The following is an 18,865-nucleotide window of genomic DNA, read 5'->3' as shown; positions in this document are numbered from 1 at the left end:
TCTCCTCGCACATTTCACCCTTATGTCGCAGACAACCAAGTGGTGCTGTGAAACAGCCTCCTCCCCCGGGATCACCTTTGTGTCCCAGAGGTGCCCCCTATCTCGCCTACGCACCAGCAGGTAGTCAACGGTTGTCGTCGACCCACCTGACGTGTATGTAACAAGCTTATTATCCTCTTTCTGGAACTGAGTATTACAAATCAACAAATCAGCTCCATCAGCAAACTCGAAAATCCTTTCACCTTCTCCATTTCTCACACCATATCCGTAACCCCCATGAACTCCCTCAAAACCGTCCATACTCCTTCCCACATGTCCATGTAGGTCTCCTCCTACCACAACAACTTCCTCATCTTTCACGTTTTCCATCAGCTTCTCTATAGCACACCAGAACTTGTCTTTCTCTTCATCGCTCCGACCAACCTGCGGAGCATATCCCGAGATGACGTTCACCAAGAGCTTTCCAATCATCATTTTCACCACCATCAACCTTTCACTCACTCTAGTCACACTCACCACACTGTCTACAAACTCCTCAGAAAACAAGACACAAACACCATTCACGCCTTCTGGGCACCCTTGCCACACAAACTTGTATTTCTGTCCCTGCCTACCCTTCACCATTCTCACACCACTTCCCTTCCATCTCATCTCCTGCACACAACATATGTCCACTCTTCTTCTGACCAATACTTCCACCACTTCTCCTGATCTCCCTGTCATTGTCCCTACATTTCATGTCCCAAACTTCAGAAACCGTTCTCCACGTCGGGCATCAGACGTTTCGTCGTCACAAATGGAGTGATTTCCACCCTTGCTTCGATCGGGTTCCCCACCTTGAGTTTTGACGAGAGGGAGTGGGGTCCCCCACGGGGTATATATCATATCCCAATGCTTTTTGAAAAACCAACAGGGTGACATTGTAATCGGCTCCGTCTGTCTATCTGTCCGTCCGTCCATCCGTCACGCTATCTCCTCCTAAACGGTTGTGCAGAAATTCACCAAACTTTGTAGTTATGATCACATTGCAAGAAGGTGCATGAGCAGTACCATTTTGGCCTCACCCCTTAGAGTGGGATCAATAGGTAAAACACCTAAAAATGCAGTTACAGGAACATTTCAAAAAAAGGTTAATTCAACTTTGTATGTGCAATCAACATTGGGTGACGCATGAAATATGTAACGATTTTTTGGGAATTTGATCTCCAGCTCATGCCCCAAGGGGTGAGGTTTTAGGGTCACAGGGGTCAAAACGTGGGAAAATATATTTAACCTAAAATTTGATATTGGGTCATTCCTCGTGGAACCTTTTGCCATCTTTCAACTTTGCTTTACGTGGGAAGCGTGGGGATTTGCGATGGTGTGCCATCGACTTCGCTCTAGTGTCATTTGGGCCTGATGTACATAGCATGATGAAACACTACAATTATCACAAACACTGCATTTTAATTGGACTTTTTGCACCAGTCCTTTAATAAAACATTCAAATTCCTCTTGGAATTAAATCAATGAACAAAACTTGCCAAAAGGGCTCACAATCAGGTCCACCCTTGAGACTTTGCCGTGTGTTCCGTACGCCCTCCCACAAAAGTTGCAAGTGGGTCGTTTAGCCCGGAGGTATAAAAATATCTTTTTCCAGCCCCTCTCTGGAAAAACGAACAAACAGAAGAAATCACTTGAGAAGTTTGGGGAAACCTATTCAAAAGCAAGTTCGTGATTTTAACAACTATCCTCAGAGCAGAGTCCATAGAGGGCAAGCAGCAGCAAGCAATCTGCGAGGAGAACAATGTACAAACACCGTTTGTTGAGCAGAACCTGACCCGTCGGGAACCGGCAAAACTGAAGCAGCAGAAAGAATGAGAAGAAAAATACGTTGAGCACCATTAAGAGATGGACTTGAACTTTTGGGAACAAATTAGGGCCCGTCTGGTTTCTTTGGAGATTCTGCTTTGCCACCCTTCGTGATGCTTTATTCCTTCTGGACATAGACTTCAATTTAATCCTATTTATGAAGTTTTGATCATCATCGGTTTTCCCATCCGCTTCCCTCTTCCTCTCCAGTCGATCAAAAATGTCCAGTGTAAAGGTTGTTTCTGGCTCATCCTTGCTACCTTCTGGACTTTTCCGCCAGGTTCCGTCTCTTCTTAAGCTTCGTTGAAGCCAATCAACCTCCATTCTGGATTGGCTCTGGCCCTTACCTGTCTGAGTTCTTGGCACCGGCGTCAGCGGTACTTCAGACATGCTTGTGGAGTCGAGAAACCAATTTTCTGGGGCGTTTTTCTCCAGTGCTTCAAATGCCTCTGAAATCTTCTGAAGGTTTTTTTCCACCGTGATGACATAGTCATCTTTTGATGATTGCGTCTGAGTGTCTGGACGCGTCACATCAGGATCGTTGTCTTGCTTCCGCATCACCCATTTTCTTCCCTCGGTTGCCAGGACAGCGAAAATCCCATCGCGTTCTACGCCGTCACCCGTGTTGATGTAAATGGTATAAGCCGTAGCATTTACCACCAAGGAAATGTGCACTGCATCACGAAAACCAATGACGCTCATCTCAGCTAGCTCTAGCCCCGGTGCAAGGAAAGCAAAGGCCGCACGACTAAGTTCCTTGGAAACAGCACGCGTAACATTTACGAAACATGTGCTGTGGAAGGGGAAGTTCTGCGGGTTATCCTCAAACTCTATATTTGCACTGGAGCTCTGGCCCAAGTCGTCGACCCAGTAAACGCGACAGCTGAGTTCTTCATTGCCCAACGTAGCACCGCTCAGCGACGGTCCATCTGGAGAAGGCTTCAAGGAATGAAATTTCTGGTTTACATTGTGGAAAAAAGCAGCTGCAGAACGTACAGGGCTACCGGGAGCCAGGTGGAGGTGGTCCAGCGCAAGCAGTAGGCCGGGATGTATGAGCAAGAGGTTCCGTTGGACGCTGCGCAGTAGAAGCGCCGTGGAGTAGGCATGCACGGCTTCTCCTCGCATGAAAACTACGCCAGAGCTTTCCACGGCTGCCTCCAGCTGTCCACGGGCACTTGCTGCAGGTTCCTCCTGTGGAGGACAATGGCAGTTCCACAAAAAATAAAAACACTTATTGTGTAATTACACATGGTGAATTCCACATAATTACACTTGTCGAGGCAACAAAATGACAGGAGGAAAAACAAAGCTAAATACATCCTCACTTTGCCTCTTACGACGGACGCCCTGATATTTCTACCGTAAGCGTGAGACCTCTCAACATGGCTCAATAACATTAAGTTTTTCAAAATTATACTTTGGGACAGATTTGGTTTTCTATCGGCCTCTTTAACATTCCCTTCATTTATCTAAGACACTGAATGGGTAAAATGCATTATTGACTGATTGACTCAATATTTCAGCAAAACAAACTCTCAAACCATTCCGTAATTATCACTCGGTAAAGAACACTTTGTGCGGGTATTCTCAGTGAATGAAGTTCCATGTTGTTGCCCAGCATTGTAATATATTGTGATTGGCTGTATAACTTTACAAGTCCAGGTGTTGGCTGTGCATGGCAAATTCACCACAATGCCCAACACGACGGAGATATGTCCAGCAGATGGCACACATTTCATCATCATCATTGTACCGCACTCTTGATAGAGCGTCAGTGCTGCCGATGTTGGGTGGTTTGCCGTTACCTTCCAAACCGTCAGGCTGGGCAGGAGTTTAAGTTTAAGACACCGTGGGATATTTAACATCCACCAACTACCAGTGCTGGCAGACAAGTCCTCCGGCTCAACATCCTTCCACGAATGTTGATGCCTCGCCCTGCCTGCGAAACAACAGGATGACAGTTTATAGCTGGGTCGAGATCCAAACCCAGGCAGGGCAGCTCAAAGGTGAGTGCACTTACCTCGAAGCTATCCTGCCAGCCCCGCACGCACATTTGATCTGGAGGGAATGCATCAAGAACATGCCGCAGCACTGTGCACTTGCCTCCTGATACAGGAATTCTGCGTTCAAATAACATGTACTTTGTCGATTCGTCCATTGTCTCCTAATATCCCTGATCAACATTTAAAATATGTGCAAGGACAAATTCAAGAATGTATGTTTGAAATTCCACAAGTCTCTCTGATGTTATTCACCAAAAAATTGCATTGCATCTCTCGATGGAAACAAATAAATGAAAAATGTCATATTTGGAGATAAAAACGACTCCTCAAGTTGTTCTTGAGGGTTAATTTGCTTTGACATAAAGGAAATAAAACTCTTTCCTTATCAAAGCATGCCTCGATATTTATCAGAGATGAAATCATGTATAAAACAAAAGAGTAACTGTACTTAAAAAGTTGTGGATGTGGCTGAGAGTTTGCACAATGGTGGTATGAGTAAAATGTTTACGAAGTGAAGCAAAACGCTTCAGGCCTCAACAACCTTGTGTAATTTTGTTTTAGTTGAAATTAGGTCACTGTGACTTAAACCTTCTTTGCAATGCTCTTGAGATTTTTTCCTTATATCACTGACCTTGCTTTTTCACTTTTATCCTTCAAATACCTCTCAGGCTCAAATACCTCCTCGAAATTCGAGTGAACCTCGAAACTTACGATATCTTTACAACTAAACATTTCCTTCCAAGGCCAAAGAGCCTTCCAAGACATCTTCAAAAGGTCTACGAAGCCTTTCCATGCAAAGAAACCCACCTTGTATTTCAGCCATTTGCTATGGCAGTTCTCTGTGAGTTGTCCATGCCAGGATGGCTGGCAGGAGCTCAGTGGTATGTCGGCACCGAAGACGAGCACGTTGTTGAGATGTGAAAGTTTGGGCCCGTACAAGGCCTCCGTAATGAAGGGCGTGCCATGCGGTGCAAAGACGAACGAGTTTTGATCCGGGTGTTCATGTCCTGCGTTGAAGTTTCTCCAGCCGTGAATCCATTCGCCGTACCTGCCGATAACAGTCAAAAGGACCGCAAGCTTGTACCTCATACAATGTAATTACCTGCTCAAGCTCAAAACCCTTTTCACCTCCGCCACCTAAGGTGGATGGAGGTTATGTTTTCACCCCTGTCCGTCCATTTGTCTGTCCGTTTATGAACAAAATATCTCAAAAAGTTGTGGACGTATTCGGACGAAATTTGGCAGTGATGTAGCGTGTGTGACAAGGACGAAATGATCACATTTTGGTGAAGATCCGGATTTGGATGCGGCTACTATAATTTTTAAAGTGATTCTTCACCATTGGGAGATTGGGCCAAAAAACTATACTTAGCGGGATATCTCAAAAAGTTATGGATGGATTTGGACGAAACCTGTTGGACAGGTTGTGTGTGTGAGAAGGAAGAATCTATTCAATTTTGGTGAAGATCCGGATCCGAATCCAGCTAGGAGAATTTTATTAAGTGATTCTTTACCATTGGGAGATCGGGCCAAAAACGATACATAGCGGGATATCTCAAAAAGTTATGGATGGATTTGGACGAAACTTGTTGGACAGGTTGTTTGTGTGACAAGGAAGAATCTATTCATTTTGGTGAAGATCCGGATTCGGATGCGGCTACTATAATTTTTAAAGTGATTCTTCACCATTGGGAGATAGGGCCAAAAAAACTATACTTAGCGGGATATCTCAAAAAGTTATGGATGGATTTGGACGAAACTTGGTGGACAGGTTGTTTGTGTGACAAGGAAGAATCGATTCATTTTGGTGAAGATCCAGATCAGGATCCAGCGAGGAGAATTTTTTAAGTGATTCTTCACCATTGGGAGATCGGGCCAAAAAACTATACTTAGCGGGATATCTCAAAAACTTATGGATGGATTTGGACGAAACTTGGTGGACAGGTTGTTTGTGTGACAAGGAAGAATCTATTCAATTTTGGTGAAGATCCGGATTCGAATCCAGCTAGGAGAATTTTTTAAGTGATTCTTCACCATTGGGAGATCGGGCCAAAAAACTATACTTAGCGGGATATCTCAAAAAGTTATGGATGGATTTGGACGAAACCTGTTGGACAGGTTGTGTGTGTGACAAGGAAGAATCTATTCAATTTTGGTGAAGATCCGGATCCGAATCCAGCTAGGAGAATTTTTTAAGTGATTCTTCACCATTGGGAGATCGGGCCAAAAACGATACATAGCGGGATATCTCAAAAAGTTATGGATGGATTTGGACGAAACTTGGTGGACAGGTTGTTTGTGTGACGAGGAAGAATCGATTCGATTTCGGTGAAGATTCAGATCAGGATCCAGCTAGGAGACTTTTTAAAGTGATTCTTCACCATTGAGTGATATGGCCAACCAGGCGGAGGTATGCTCTCTACTGAGTGCTGTTCTAGTTGTAGGTGTTACAGCAAATAAACTAGAGTGGCACTCGGTAGAGCGCATACATCCATCAGGCTGAACAGTTTACGTTTTCTATCCCACTGAAAGGCTGGATCTGAACCTGGACCAAATTCTAATCGACTTGTTCTATTCACCTAACCAACTCATCGACCAAGTTTTGTTTTAATCCGACCACAACTTTATAAAATATCGTACTCTATCATTTTTGGTCCTATCTCTCAATGGTGAAGAATGGCTTTTTAAATTCTCGTATCAGGATCCGGATCGAGATCTTCACCAAAATCTAATCGATTCATCCTTGTCACACAACCAACATGTCACAGATCACACAACTAACCTGTCCACCAAGTTTCTTCCAAATATGTCAATAACTTTTTAAGGCATCCTGCTCACAGTCAAACAGACAGACAAATATTGGTAAAAAAATAACCTCCACCCACCTTTGGTGGCGGAGGTAAAAACACATCAAACCAGAAATTGAGCAACTCAATAAATATATCATACTAATATTTGAGAGACAAAACAACCGTTGAGCAAGCAATGGGAGATTCCCTTGAATACTGAGAGCCACAGCACATTTCTGTGCTTCCCTTTCAAGGCCGATAGGCACATCACACTCATTTCCATGCAGGAAGTGGGAGGAGGAAGTGGGCGCAGAGTATTCCTGACACACGACAAAATAAACCAAAATAGCAAACAGAATCCCAAATGTGTTTGGAGGCTTACGAGGTACATAAACAACACTCTGCGTACACTTCCTCCATGCAAAGTTTTTGACATGCAGATAAATCCCGATGGATTTAACAAAACAAGGATGACCGTACTGTGGTCACAACCTGTGCCAAAATCGGGTAACAGGCCGAATGGGAAACGTGTATTTAAAGCACTCTTAAAAGATGAACAGCGCGATTGGGAAACACATTTAATGCGCTATTAAATAATTAACTCAACACCTCTTATCCATGTCACCCTCCCCACGGTTATATTAGAACAGCTGATTCGTCACACGTATTCGGAAAGGTGTATGCTGCATGTGTGAGAAGTGTTATGATTTATGGGAGCGAGACATGGGTAATGAATGTAGAGCAGCAACGAAGGCTGGAAAGGGTGGAAATGCGAATGGTTCGGTGGATGTGTGGAGTATCGTTGAGAGAGAGGAAGACAAATGATGAATTGCGAAAGATGATGGGAATAGAGCCTGTGATTGACGCTGTGAAGAGGAACAGGTTGAGATGGTTTGGTCATGTGTTGAGGAAGGATGAAAGTGACTGGTTGAGAAGAGTGACGGAAATGAATGTAGAAGGAAGTAGAGGACGGGGAAGACCGAGAAAGACTTGGCTAAAGATGGTGGAAGAAAAAATGCGGGCAAGGGGGTTAACAAGGAGAGATGTAGAAAATAGGGCAAATTGGTGAAGATCGTCATGGGGACCGGACCGCAAGGCTAAACTACACTCCAGCAGGGAAAGCGGCCTTAAAATGCATGTTGTTGTTGTTGTATTCGTCACACGGTCATGGATTGCTCAACCCCAATATGGGACCGTTCAAAAATTATGTAACGCTTTTTTTTCCCGCAATTTGAATAACGTAACGCTTGATGACGTAACGCTTGATTTTCGTGCGTTCTGACGCACTTGATTAAACCTTACTATTATTCAACATATGATTGCATTTTTTGGGGTCCCTCATTGTTAATAACACTCGACCCAAACAAAGCCAATGGAAATCTGATGCAACAAGCCCGAGCAGTGTATAATCAGCAGAGGCCTACATGCCGAATGTATTGGGCCCACCAGAAAAATAAGATGACGGCCATATCATTATAGTCTCGGTGCTATGGTGGGTGGAGTCAAGCGACATGTGGGTGTGATTCGGCAGCTGTCCGACCAATGGGTGCACATTTCAAAAATCGACCTCCAACACGAATCCGAACAGCAACAACGCACGGCTCTTGTCAACCTGTGACATGTCACAGGTTAAAAAAAAAGTTTTGTGAGCAGAACATTAAATCTCCCCAGTGTGCCTCTGTGTACCTTTCTGAATGGACAATGTCGTAGATCGCCTGCCCTCCCAGCTTGCCAGATTTGAAGGCCAGGAAGCTGCCAATGTGCCCTGCGGGTAGAGCAGCACCGTACGTTGCTACTCCCCAATCTGCAAATAGGTGCAACTTGGGAGATCCGTACTCGGCAGGTGGTCGTGGTTCATAGCTGGAGTTGTACCTACAAGGTATCAACCAAGAGTTCAACCACATATATGTATAGTCAAATCTTATTAATCAACTGAATGTCTTGACATATTTATAGCTGCTTGCTAATAGTTACTAAACTTCCTCTTCTTCCTCATATTTCCTCTTCTTCATTTGTCTGCAGCTCATGGCTGCGGGTAGCATCATTTGCTGAGGATGCAACTACGCTGCTGAAGCAGTTCCCCATTGAGGTTAGAGCAAAAATTTGGAGTTTGGCCAGAATGCCGATGACAACTCACCTAATCTGCAGAAAGGTACCGTGAGATGTTTAACATCTACCATCTAATGCCGGCAGATGGGACACCCAGCAGGTACCTCCAAGGTAGTTCTTTTACATCGGTTAACCTACACTTCGACCTCAGAAAGCGACGCACATTTTTACATTTGTAGGCATACAAGTACAACACGCACCAGATGAACTCCGTGTGCAATGTGCACCAACGCTGTGCGTGCGAAGGTGCCATGAGTCCGGTCGTAGGGCGAAACCTTCGGATCTGTGTGGCCAACCAGTTGCCACTGCCGTTGTGCAGGACAAAGGATTCGAGGAATGCAAGCTGGCTCTCGGGCCCATAAAACCAGTTGTAGTTGGAATCTGCAATGGCGACCGTCTGCTGAAAACCTGAATAAAAAGAAGAAGAAGAAGTAGAAGAGGAAAAAGAAGAAGAAGAGGAAGAGGATTAAGGGGATGAAAAAGAAAAAGAGGAAGAGGAAAAAGAAGGAGGAGAATAATAATAATAATAATAATAATACATTTATTTTATATAGCGCTTTTCAAGAAGCCCAAAGACGCTTTGACAGAGTACAAAAAACAAGTGCAAAAAGACAAAAATCAATAGGTAAATAATCAAAGCAAAAGGAAGGAGAAGGAGAAGAGATAGTCAGGGGTTAAATGCTGTGGGTTAAATGTTGAATGCAGTGTTGAACAGGTGGGTCTTGAGTGATGTTTTGAATGTGGTGAGTGAGGAGGAGTCTCTGATGGTGTGAGGTAGTGAGTTCCAGAGGGTGGGAGCAGCGATGGAGAAGGCCCTGTCCCCCCAGGGTCTGAATTTGGTCCACATGGGGGGGGGGCGGGGGGGGGGGTGAGAAGGGGAAAAGAAGAAGAAGAAGAAAAAGAGGGAGATGAAGAGGAAAAAGATGGAGAAGAAGAAGAGGAATAAGAAGGAGAATGAGAAGATGAGGGAAAGAAGAAGAAGAAAAAAAGAGGGAGATGAAGAGGAAAAGGAATGAGCAGAGGAAGAGGAATAAGAGGAGGAAGAATAAGAGGAAGAAGAGGAAAAAGAAGAAGAAGAGGAAAGAGAAGGAGGAGATTAAAAGAAAAAGAGGAAGAAGACGAAAAGAAGAGGGAGTAGAATAAGAAGAAGAGGAAAAAGTAGGAGAAGAATAAGAAGAGGAAAATAATAATAATAAGAAGAGGGAGATGAAGCGGAAAAGAAAGGAGAAGAAGAATAGGGTGAATAAGAGTGAAGGGAAAGAAGAAGAAGAAGAAACGTAAGAGAAGTGGCTTTCCCACCGAACCTTCCACAGTACTGCATCACCTATAGTAAGGTCGATATATGGAAAATACCCCCTCAACCCCCAAAAAATTGCTACAAAAGGTTTCTCAACTGATTCTGGTAGGGTTTAGTGTACTTTATAACATACTAAAAGTTTACCAAAGGAGGACCCCCGGAAAAGTGTTTTTTTCAAGATGGCGTCCAAGATGGCCGCCGAAACCTCTTAATGATCATAACTATGTAACTATCAACTCAAATTTGATGATCTTGGTGTCTATCCCTAGGTTTTTGGGGGCAAGGAACACATTAAGACCATTATAAATGAAAGTGGGCCATTATCTAACAGGTTGAGGGGGCATTTTCCATATATTGACCTGAAGAATGTGTCGAATTGGATCTAACTGAATAACTAATTCTCATCTTTCTCTTTTTCAGACATGATTCAACAATGAGTGCAAGCACAGCCAGTCAAGCTTTTTGTCCAATCTGCAAGGAGGAGATCGAGGATTCCAGTGATAACTGGGTTGCAATTCAGTGGAAGGGGGCGAAGGGAATAAATGAAGCCAGTGTAAAGCGGAAGGACGATCTTGTAGTTGAAGCCAGTACTAAAGTGCATAAAAGCTGTCGTCAACAGTACATAAATGATAAAAACATTAAAAGCCATGTTGCAAAGAAAAGTAGTGGTTCTGTGCCACCAAAGAGAACCACAAGACAACCAAGTGGAGGTTTTGACAGTGAAAAGGATTGCGTATTCTGTGGATGTACAATTGATTTGGACAAGGGACACTTTAGCTGGGTACGGACTGACAAATTTGTGGAGACAATTGTGGAGGTCTGTGAATCCCGTTCAGATGATTGGGGACATACTGTAAAGGGTCGGATTGAATACTATTTACGAGATTTACATGCAGCAGATGGACTTTATCATCATTCGTGTAGTGGAAATTTCCGGTCCTTCAAGTCTGTGCCTTTAGAGTTCCAGAAAGCCCGCGAAGCCAAGCGCAGAAAGTGTGGTCGTCCTAAAGATGAAGATAAGTATGAAGCATTTCAGAAAATGTGTGCTTACCTAGAACTGAACAGTGAGGAACAACTAACTGTTACATCTTTGAGCCTCATAATGAAAGGGTATCTTTGTAATCCTGATTCGGAACCTTATGACAATTACAGTTTGAAAAAGCGTCTTAAAGAACGCTTTAAGGACTCAATTTTTTTTGGTGAAAGAGAAGGCTTGGACGATATTGTTACGATGAGAGAACAAACGTCGCAGATTCTGAGATCATACTACAAGCAAACGTGTCAGGAAGGCGATGAAGAGTCCCAAAAACGCGCTATTATTGAAACTGCTGCTAGGTTAATCAGAAGTGATATAAAATCTCAGGTTTCTACCGTGACGAATCAGTATCCAAGTATTGATGATTTAAAACTTGATTCAGCCCTATCGTTCATTCCGACTAGTCTGCGGACAGCACTGGAAACATTGTTCGTTGGGAAAGACACAAGACGCAAGGTTGCGGCAGTTGGTCATGCCATAATTCAGGCAGTTCGCCCACGAGCTGTCATTGCCCACGAGCTGTCATAGTAGTGATCTTGTCATCGAACAAACGTTGATGAGGTCTCTGAAGAGCACTGGTGGTCTAACTCGCGGCAGTGGGATGACCGAGGACATGCGAAACCTTTGGACCTTATCTGCACCTGTAACATCCGAGTACAACATTGCGATGCAGGATTTCACAAACCTAACCTATACTACAAGTCCGCAACACAAAGACTCAACTGAGGCGTGCATCAAAAGAGATGCATCTGATCTCGAGAAAATTCGGATAAAGCTTGCAGCCTGCTCACCCTTCACATCTGATCCTACTCTGAGAAACATTGTCAACGGGATAGTGGCTGGGCCAGATGTGAATGTACATGACTTTGAATCGGTTTGAAACAAGATCATTGAAGATATAATCGGAAAGTCGGCATTTACTTACAAATTCAAGCGGAAAGACAGAGCCAAAACCCTTGGGAATATCTCTGCTGTGAAGATTGCTCCTGATCGTACCATTGATCCTGCCCTTCTGTTCCAGCGTTTCCTTCTGGTGTCAAGGTCAGGAGATCTTTCCCTTGAAGAGGTTTTGACGTATGAACTAAGCCCCTACCCTCCAGCCCTCTTTGAGACCAGGAACATTCTTCGAAAAGCAGACAAACCTCAGCTTGCTCAGGCAATTCGAGACCATGCTGCGGACTTATCAAGTGAGGCTGTGATGAACTCTATTCCCAAAACAGATTGTTACGTGCTTGATGGTGGCTCTTTGCTCCATCGTTTACCGTGGAACAAAGGCGACTCATATAATGCAATAGCTGAGTCTTATGCAGACTTCACTGTGAGACATTACGGACAAGCGACAGTGGTGTTCGATGGCTATGGTGAAGGTCCCTCCATAAAAGACAACACACATCAGAGACGAGGAAAAAACCTGCACCCTATTGTTAGTTTCACTGCAGAAACAGAGTTTGCAGGCAAAAAGGACGACTTTTTGTCTCGTGACAAAAACAAGGCAGACATGATTGCTCTCATCAGCACAGCACTAACTAAAAGGGGATGCCATGTCATTCAGTCACCAGGGGATGCAGACGTTGATATCGTTAAGGCAACTGTTGAACGATCCCGTCATTGCACCACAACGTTGGTCGGTGAGGATACAGATTTGCTGATCTTGCTCCTTCATTACTCCAGAACAGACAATGAGATCATCTACTTCCGTTCTGATGCAAACAAGCAGTCAAAAGAACACAGAGTGTATAACATTAACCTGTTGAAAGAAACTTTAGGAGATGATGTGTGCAATGAGTTGCTCTTTGTACATGCCTACTCAGGATGTGATTCTACTTCAAGGATTTTCGGCATCGGAAAAAAGTCAGCCTTCCGGAAATTAGTGAAATCTGATCCTGTCATGAAGTCCTGTGCTAGTGCATTCATCCTTCAAAACAAATCTCAAGAGGACATATCAGATCTTGGCAAAGACCTGATGGTTGATCTCTTTGGTGGCAAGTCTAATGATACGCTATCATCACTGCGCCATATCATTTTCACCAAAAAAGTGGCAACTGCTCAAGCATTTGTCACTTCTGAACGGCTCCCCCCAACATCACCTGCAACAATATTCCATAGCCAACGTGTGTACTTTCAAATTATGGTATGGATGGGGATGGCAAATGAAATGAACCCAACTGAATGGGGATGGAAACAGGAAAATGATCAGTTAATTCCAATTATGACCCAAAACAATGCTGCGCCTGACGAACTCTTGAAAATTATCCATTGCAACTGTTTGGGGGGATGCAAATCCTCTCGATGCAGCTGCAGACGCTATGGACTCCGCTGCACTGCTGCATGTGGCCCTTGCCAAACTGAAAACTGTGACAATCCAAACAACACTCAAGAGGTCGATACTGAGGAGGAGGATGACACTCAAAACTGAACGCTCTGAAACTTATTCTATGGACAAAGGTGTTTGTGCATTAGGTGACAGCTGAAGGTCATGAGTTCAATTTCATAATGATTCAACAGCTCAGTAATATCCAAAGTTGTCTTAATGTGTTCCTTGCCCCCAAAAACCTGGGGATAGACATCAAGATCATTAAATTTGAGTCAATAGTTATGGACTTGCGGTCATTTGGAGGTGTTGGCGGCCATTATTGACGCCATATTGGATTTTTGTGTTACATATAATGGCCCACTTTCATTTTTAATGGTCTTAATGTGTTCCTTGCCCCCAAAAACCTAGGGATAGACACCAAGATCATCAAATTTGAGTTGATAGTTACATAGTTATGATCATTAAGAGGTTTCGGCGGCCATCTTGGACGCCATCTTGAAAAAAACACTTTTCCGGGGGTCCTACTTTGGTAAACTTTTAGTATGTTATAAAGTACACTAAACCCTACCAGAATCAGTTGAGAAACCTTTTGTAGCAATTTTTTGGGGGTTAAACTGTATTTTGACCTGACTACTAAGGTATTTCACAAGTGAGAAATCGGGTGAAAAACTACTGAACGTTTTCATTACAAAGACAACATCTCAATCGGTTATATAAACATGGCAGAATATCCCATTGCAGCTCAAATTCTTTCCAACACGATGATGGGGAAAAATATGGTGCCAGGGGATGAATGGGAGATGGAGGGTCCGATCGACAGAGGAATGTGCAGTGTGCTTGCGAGGGAAAAAATACCAGTGGGGCAATGTAAAGGCCCAAGGATAATATTGTTAAAATATGAATGTTAAACAATGTTTATATCAACAGGAATTCACAAAATCCATGCAAATCTATAATTATATCAGTTTAATGAATATTCAATTGGAGGAGGGTTGGGGGGGGGGGGGCTGGCCTGGTGGTACACACACTCGCCATCCATAAGCTGTTTAGTCTGGGTTCGAATCTTGGCCCAGCTATAAACTGCCATCCTGGGATTTCTCAGGCAGGGAGGTTCATCCCTCGGATGGACGTTAAACTGGGTTTCCCCTCTGTCGGCATTAGTTGGTGGACGTTAAAGATCCTACGGTGTCCTTATGTGAAGAGTGGGCAAGTTATCTCTGGCACCATGAGCAAGTGATAAATGTTGCCCTGCCTGACTTCTGGAAGGGCAACGGCACACTACCGAGAATAACCCTAACCATTGCCAAGGAACTGTAGCAAGGCCCTGGAGAGAACATGGTACATAATGATGATGTAACCAGAATTTGAAAATAAATTTGAACTTCTGGTTGGTGGTGCTATCGATGTTTCGAGAAGTGCTAGGTACTGGGACAGGTGTACCATGCCCCATACAGTAATTGGGAATTTTAACAAGGTACCGATGTACAATGGTCTACTCTTTTTAAAGTCACTGGGATTTTTTTTTCCCATTGTCCTAGGTCTCATCAGTACAGCTTGCCTACACGTCACAGGTAGGCCAAAGATATTTGAGAACATCAATGACAATGTACTTTCGCATGCATTACGACACCTGAGTTTAGCATAGAACCCCAAACAGGCCAACTCAAATGACAAAAAGTGAGTACCCGGAAGAAGTGACCGAGATAATGATGGGACTAAAGTCAGCATCAAAGATTTAAGTGATTCAGATCTTCTTCAGCAATCAAGATGACGTGTGACCTTTCACCTGGAAGGATCGTGTGGTACAGGAAGTCAAAGTGCTTGAGTAGCCAAGGGTGACGCGTGTGGTCCAAAGCAAAATGGCGGCGCATCAGGAAAATGTACTGGAAAAGTGAACGCGTGGTGTACGTCCCATAGGCAATTCCTTCATCCAGGCTGCCATCTTGGATTTCCCACAGTAGGAGTATGGCACGCTCCATGATACTCACCGCCTGCTGAATCCACAGGTAGGCCTCTTGCAGGTAACCTGCACGCATTTCAGCGATTCGAAACATAGAACTTTACTCTCAATATAAAGGTCAACAATGTGCACTTACTCTATGTAACAGATCTGCCAAATCTAAGGGAACCTGGTGAAGCGAGAAGATGCAAAAGATGATGAAGTCTGGGATAATACTATGAGTTAATGGAGCGACTGGAAATGTAGCTTTGGTGTGCGGGGATAAACAGGATTTGCTTCAGAACGAGTGCAACTTCAGTGGGCACAGCAAAGTATTCACCTTCTGCTAGGAGAACGAGGGCAGCACTAAGGAGAGCCACACAATTGGTGGGCTGGTGGTTGTGAAGGTACTGGAACCCCCATCCGCGAATGAAGGACATCTCGTACATGTAATGGGTGGCGTTGGCTAGAGCCGATGTGAAACGTCGCCGTTGCTCAGGCTCAAAATTCCTCTCCAGAAAGTCAAAGGCCGTTGCAAAACCGATTAGTGAGTGGGCCAAAGGGACCTCATCCTTGGGGGCATTTAGGACAAGCCTGCAGGGTAGCATGTGGAGGAGGTGGAGGAGAAAAAACAAGGTGTGAGAGCATGCCGACTTTCCCTTAAAACCTCAGAAGGCAAAGTCGGCTCCACATCAGCAAAGTCGGCTCAAAACATTTTGGTGTTGAACTAACTAGTGATGGACACTTCTGATCTTCAACAACATTGAGCAAATAAGTGAACTCTGGTACTTCAGGGTTTAGACTTAATCCTGCAAGCCTCCGTTGGACCCGTAGGTGTTGTTATTACCAGGTAGGTTGTGCAGCCATTCTCTCCATGTAGTCCAGGGCGAGATGCAGAAGGTCAGCGCGCTGCGGCTCCAGGAGGCAGTAGAGGGCGAGTGGAGGAAGATTGTTCCCGTACAACTCGTTCCAACGCCCTGAGAACTTTTCAGGCTCCCAAGGAGGTAAGTAGGTTTTAGGTGATGCCAGCATGGACTCGGCAGCATTTTGCAACAGGTTGGCCAGCTCGAAGTGTGTGGAATGTGCAAGGACGCGCATCGATACAATGTCGCTGTGATCAAAGTACAAAAAGGGATGACCATCCACCGAAGGCAATCCAGGTGCAGAGCTAACATCTTGGGTAAGGACAGGATAATAGAGCAGGCCTAATATGAAAACAGGTGGAGCTCCTCGCATGTGACTTTTCATGATGTAGGAGCAAACGCCATACTACGACTGGGCCTTCAACCTGTGACAGAGTTTGGATAACAAGTGAAAGAGGTAAAACTGAGGTGGAATCTTCAATACCGTACCTTGATGTGCACAATGTGTTGGGATTAAGCTCATGCATGTCAAACCCACTTCATTAATAATACAGCATGGGGCAGCCCTTGTACCTGCATCTCTTCTGAAGGGAGACAGGGGAGTGAACATACAAATGTTCACTCATTTGTATGAGCTACCTGGATGAACCTGCCGGACACAAATATGATATATCTGCCCCTGACATTTCCATTTTTGATGATTTCACAACGCGTCGAGAGCTCAAGGTGCCTCGACCGCAATGATCGACCAGAAAGTTTGCTATTGACACCACACCTCAAACTCTCTCTGCTCAGCCCATACAGAGGAGTCATAATTTGGCCAAAAAGTCACGTGCCAAGTATACTTACTTTTGTGAAAGTTGCTGCGAGAAGTTTAACATCCACGTTGCAGGCGAGACAGCCGGTAGCAATATGCCCAAAGGCCGGAGGCACCAGAGAAAGGGCCGACAACGCGAGCTCGGTTCATCGTCCGTCTGACGTGCTCACCACACTCGTCTTCTTCAAGGATCCACTTCCGACGTACGATGAAGCGTCTCAACTCCGGGACTGGGAGGAAAGATTCCCGATTCAGTCAAAGTGGAGACTTGAACCGAACGGACGCGCGCCCTGGGCAAGACTCCTCGAAACGATCACAAAGTATCCGTTAGCGCAACATCAAGGAACGGACGAGATCCCAAGGGCTGCCCATGTGATGTGACCATTTAGAGTTACAAACCAAAACTCGACCTTAAAGCACATTAACAGGAGTTCCTTCCTCGTTTAACTCTGTACAATCGCCATCTCCTCTCTCTCTCTCTCTTGTCCCTCCCACCCCCTTCCTCCTCCTCCTTTCCCTCTCTCGGGCAGACCGAGCATGCCTGAATAAGAATGCTCAAAATTCCTCGGGCCACAAAGCCTTCAGTGAGAACCTCCCTTTGTGGGTCGTGCCATCGGAGTATTTTGATGCCTGCACGGAGGATCTCAACGTTCTGATGAAAGGTTGAAATTGGCAGAAGGTGAATGAGTTGGGGGGGAAGGGGGTGGGAGGTAGAAGTGATAATGGGAAGATAGGAGTTGAGGAAGGTATATTGAAAAATCCCCCAAAATCAACAATAATCGGGATTCATTGTAATCATTGGACTCAAGTTGCCAAGTGACGAAGGTACGTGCCTGGGCAGGCTACCTGTGGGATGAGGAATTAAAAATGGGGGAAAGAGATAGTGAGATGGGGTGGGGTGGAGTATGGAAGCGATGGGGGAATGGGGGGGGGGGGGGGATTGAGGGGAAGGGAAAGAAGGATGGGAGAGAGCAAGGAGTTGAGGGGTTGAGGAATGTAGTGAGGTTAGGGGAGGTTGAGGGGTGATGGGGAAAGCAGAGTTGAAGGGTAGTGGTAGGGAGAGGCAAAGTTGAGGGGTACAGAGGGTAGGGAGAGGAGGGTTGAGGAATGTTGGGGACAGGAGGTTGGGGCACGGTGTGGAGACTTGAGAGGAGGTTGAGGGATGGTGGGTGGAGGATGTTGAAGGATGTTTGGCAAAAGATGTGTGTTTGGAATCAGATCCCATGCACGTAGCAGGGGTAGGGAGGAGAGTGAGACTGCAAGCATGTTTTGAATATTCTCTCATTTTATAAACATCATGTTCATGTTTATGAAAAGTTTAAAAATTAACAATCGAGTACATTTGTGTGTGTATATATATACATATATATACTGTAGATTTATGTGCCTTTGCGTTTATACATTTAAATGGCATGGCCAAATGGATCACGTGACCCATTTCACAGAACCATCGGCGCAGCCATCCCGTTACTTATTAAAGTCGACATATTGCACTCTGGGGTGTGTGTGTGTGTGTGTGTGTGTGTGTGTGTGTTGGGCCACGGGTAGCAGGAACTCCTTTTGCCCCCGAACGAACGCACAACTTACAGAATTCGATTCACAGCTTCCTGTAAAGAATCAGGTTGATGCTAAAGAGTCACGTGAGCTGCAAAATACAAACCAGATGGAAATGTTTTGGTCTGTTTTGCACGAGGTCCAAAACCCGGCCTGGCCCGAACTGGGCCCACCCTGGCCAAGTCGCAATTTTCCTTTGAGATCGGAACTGCTTAACGACCACCATCTGCGGCGAACGTTATCATCATTGTGATGTCATAATTAGCTCACAAAGTTTTTCCATAAAAATCAAG

At 44.8% G+C, this 18,865-nt stretch overlaps 1 protein-coding gene across 1 annotated transcript; it reads right to left on the bottom strand.

Moving 5' to 3' along the window:
- Positions 1-1,426: 1,426 nt before the first annotated feature.
- DSE (dermatan sulfate epimerase) lies at positions 1,427-17,511 on the bottom strand. The gene is made up of 8 exons (XM_068135946.2): positions 17,051-17,511; positions 16,186-16,626; positions 15,679-15,932; positions 15,186-15,425; positions 8,953-9,160; positions 8,330-8,515; positions 4,662-4,902; positions 1,427-3,042 (listed from the first exon to the last, which is right to left on the bottom strand). Exons 2-8 carry the CDS (start codon positions 16,584-16,586, stop codon positions 1,720-1,722), a joined length of 2,853 nt encoding a protein of 950 aa, XP_067992047.2. The 5' UTR covers positions 16,587-16,626; positions 17,051-17,511; the 3' UTR covers positions 1,427-1,719.
- Positions 17,512-18,865: the final 1,354 nt, after the last annotated feature.

The sequence above is a fragment of the Myxine glutinosa genome, chromosome 14 (genome assembly GCF_964187855.1).
Source record: "Myxine glutinosa chromosome 14, kmMyxGlut1.1, whole genome shotgun sequence".
In the NCBI taxonomy this organism is placed as follows: domain Eukaryota; kingdom Metazoa; phylum Chordata; class Myxini; order Myxiniformes; family Myxinidae; genus Myxine; species Myxine glutinosa.
The sequence above is the reverse complement of the archived record's forward strand: the minus strand, read 5'-3'. Positions and strand labels throughout refer to the sequence as shown.

Coding starts and splice junctions, on each gene's coding strand:
- DSE (XM_068135946.2), bottom strand. CDS start 16,586: ATGAAAAGTCACATGCGAGGAGCTCCACCTGTTTTCATATTAGGCCTG. Junction 9,161..15,185: donor GTACCACACGATCCTTCCAG/GTGAAAGGTCAC, acceptor CTTTTTATTCAG/GTTTTCAGCAGACGGTCGCC. Junction 4,903..8,329: donor GACATTGTCCATTCAGAAAG/GTACACAGAGGC, acceptor TGTTATCGGCAG/GTACGGCGAATGGATTCACG.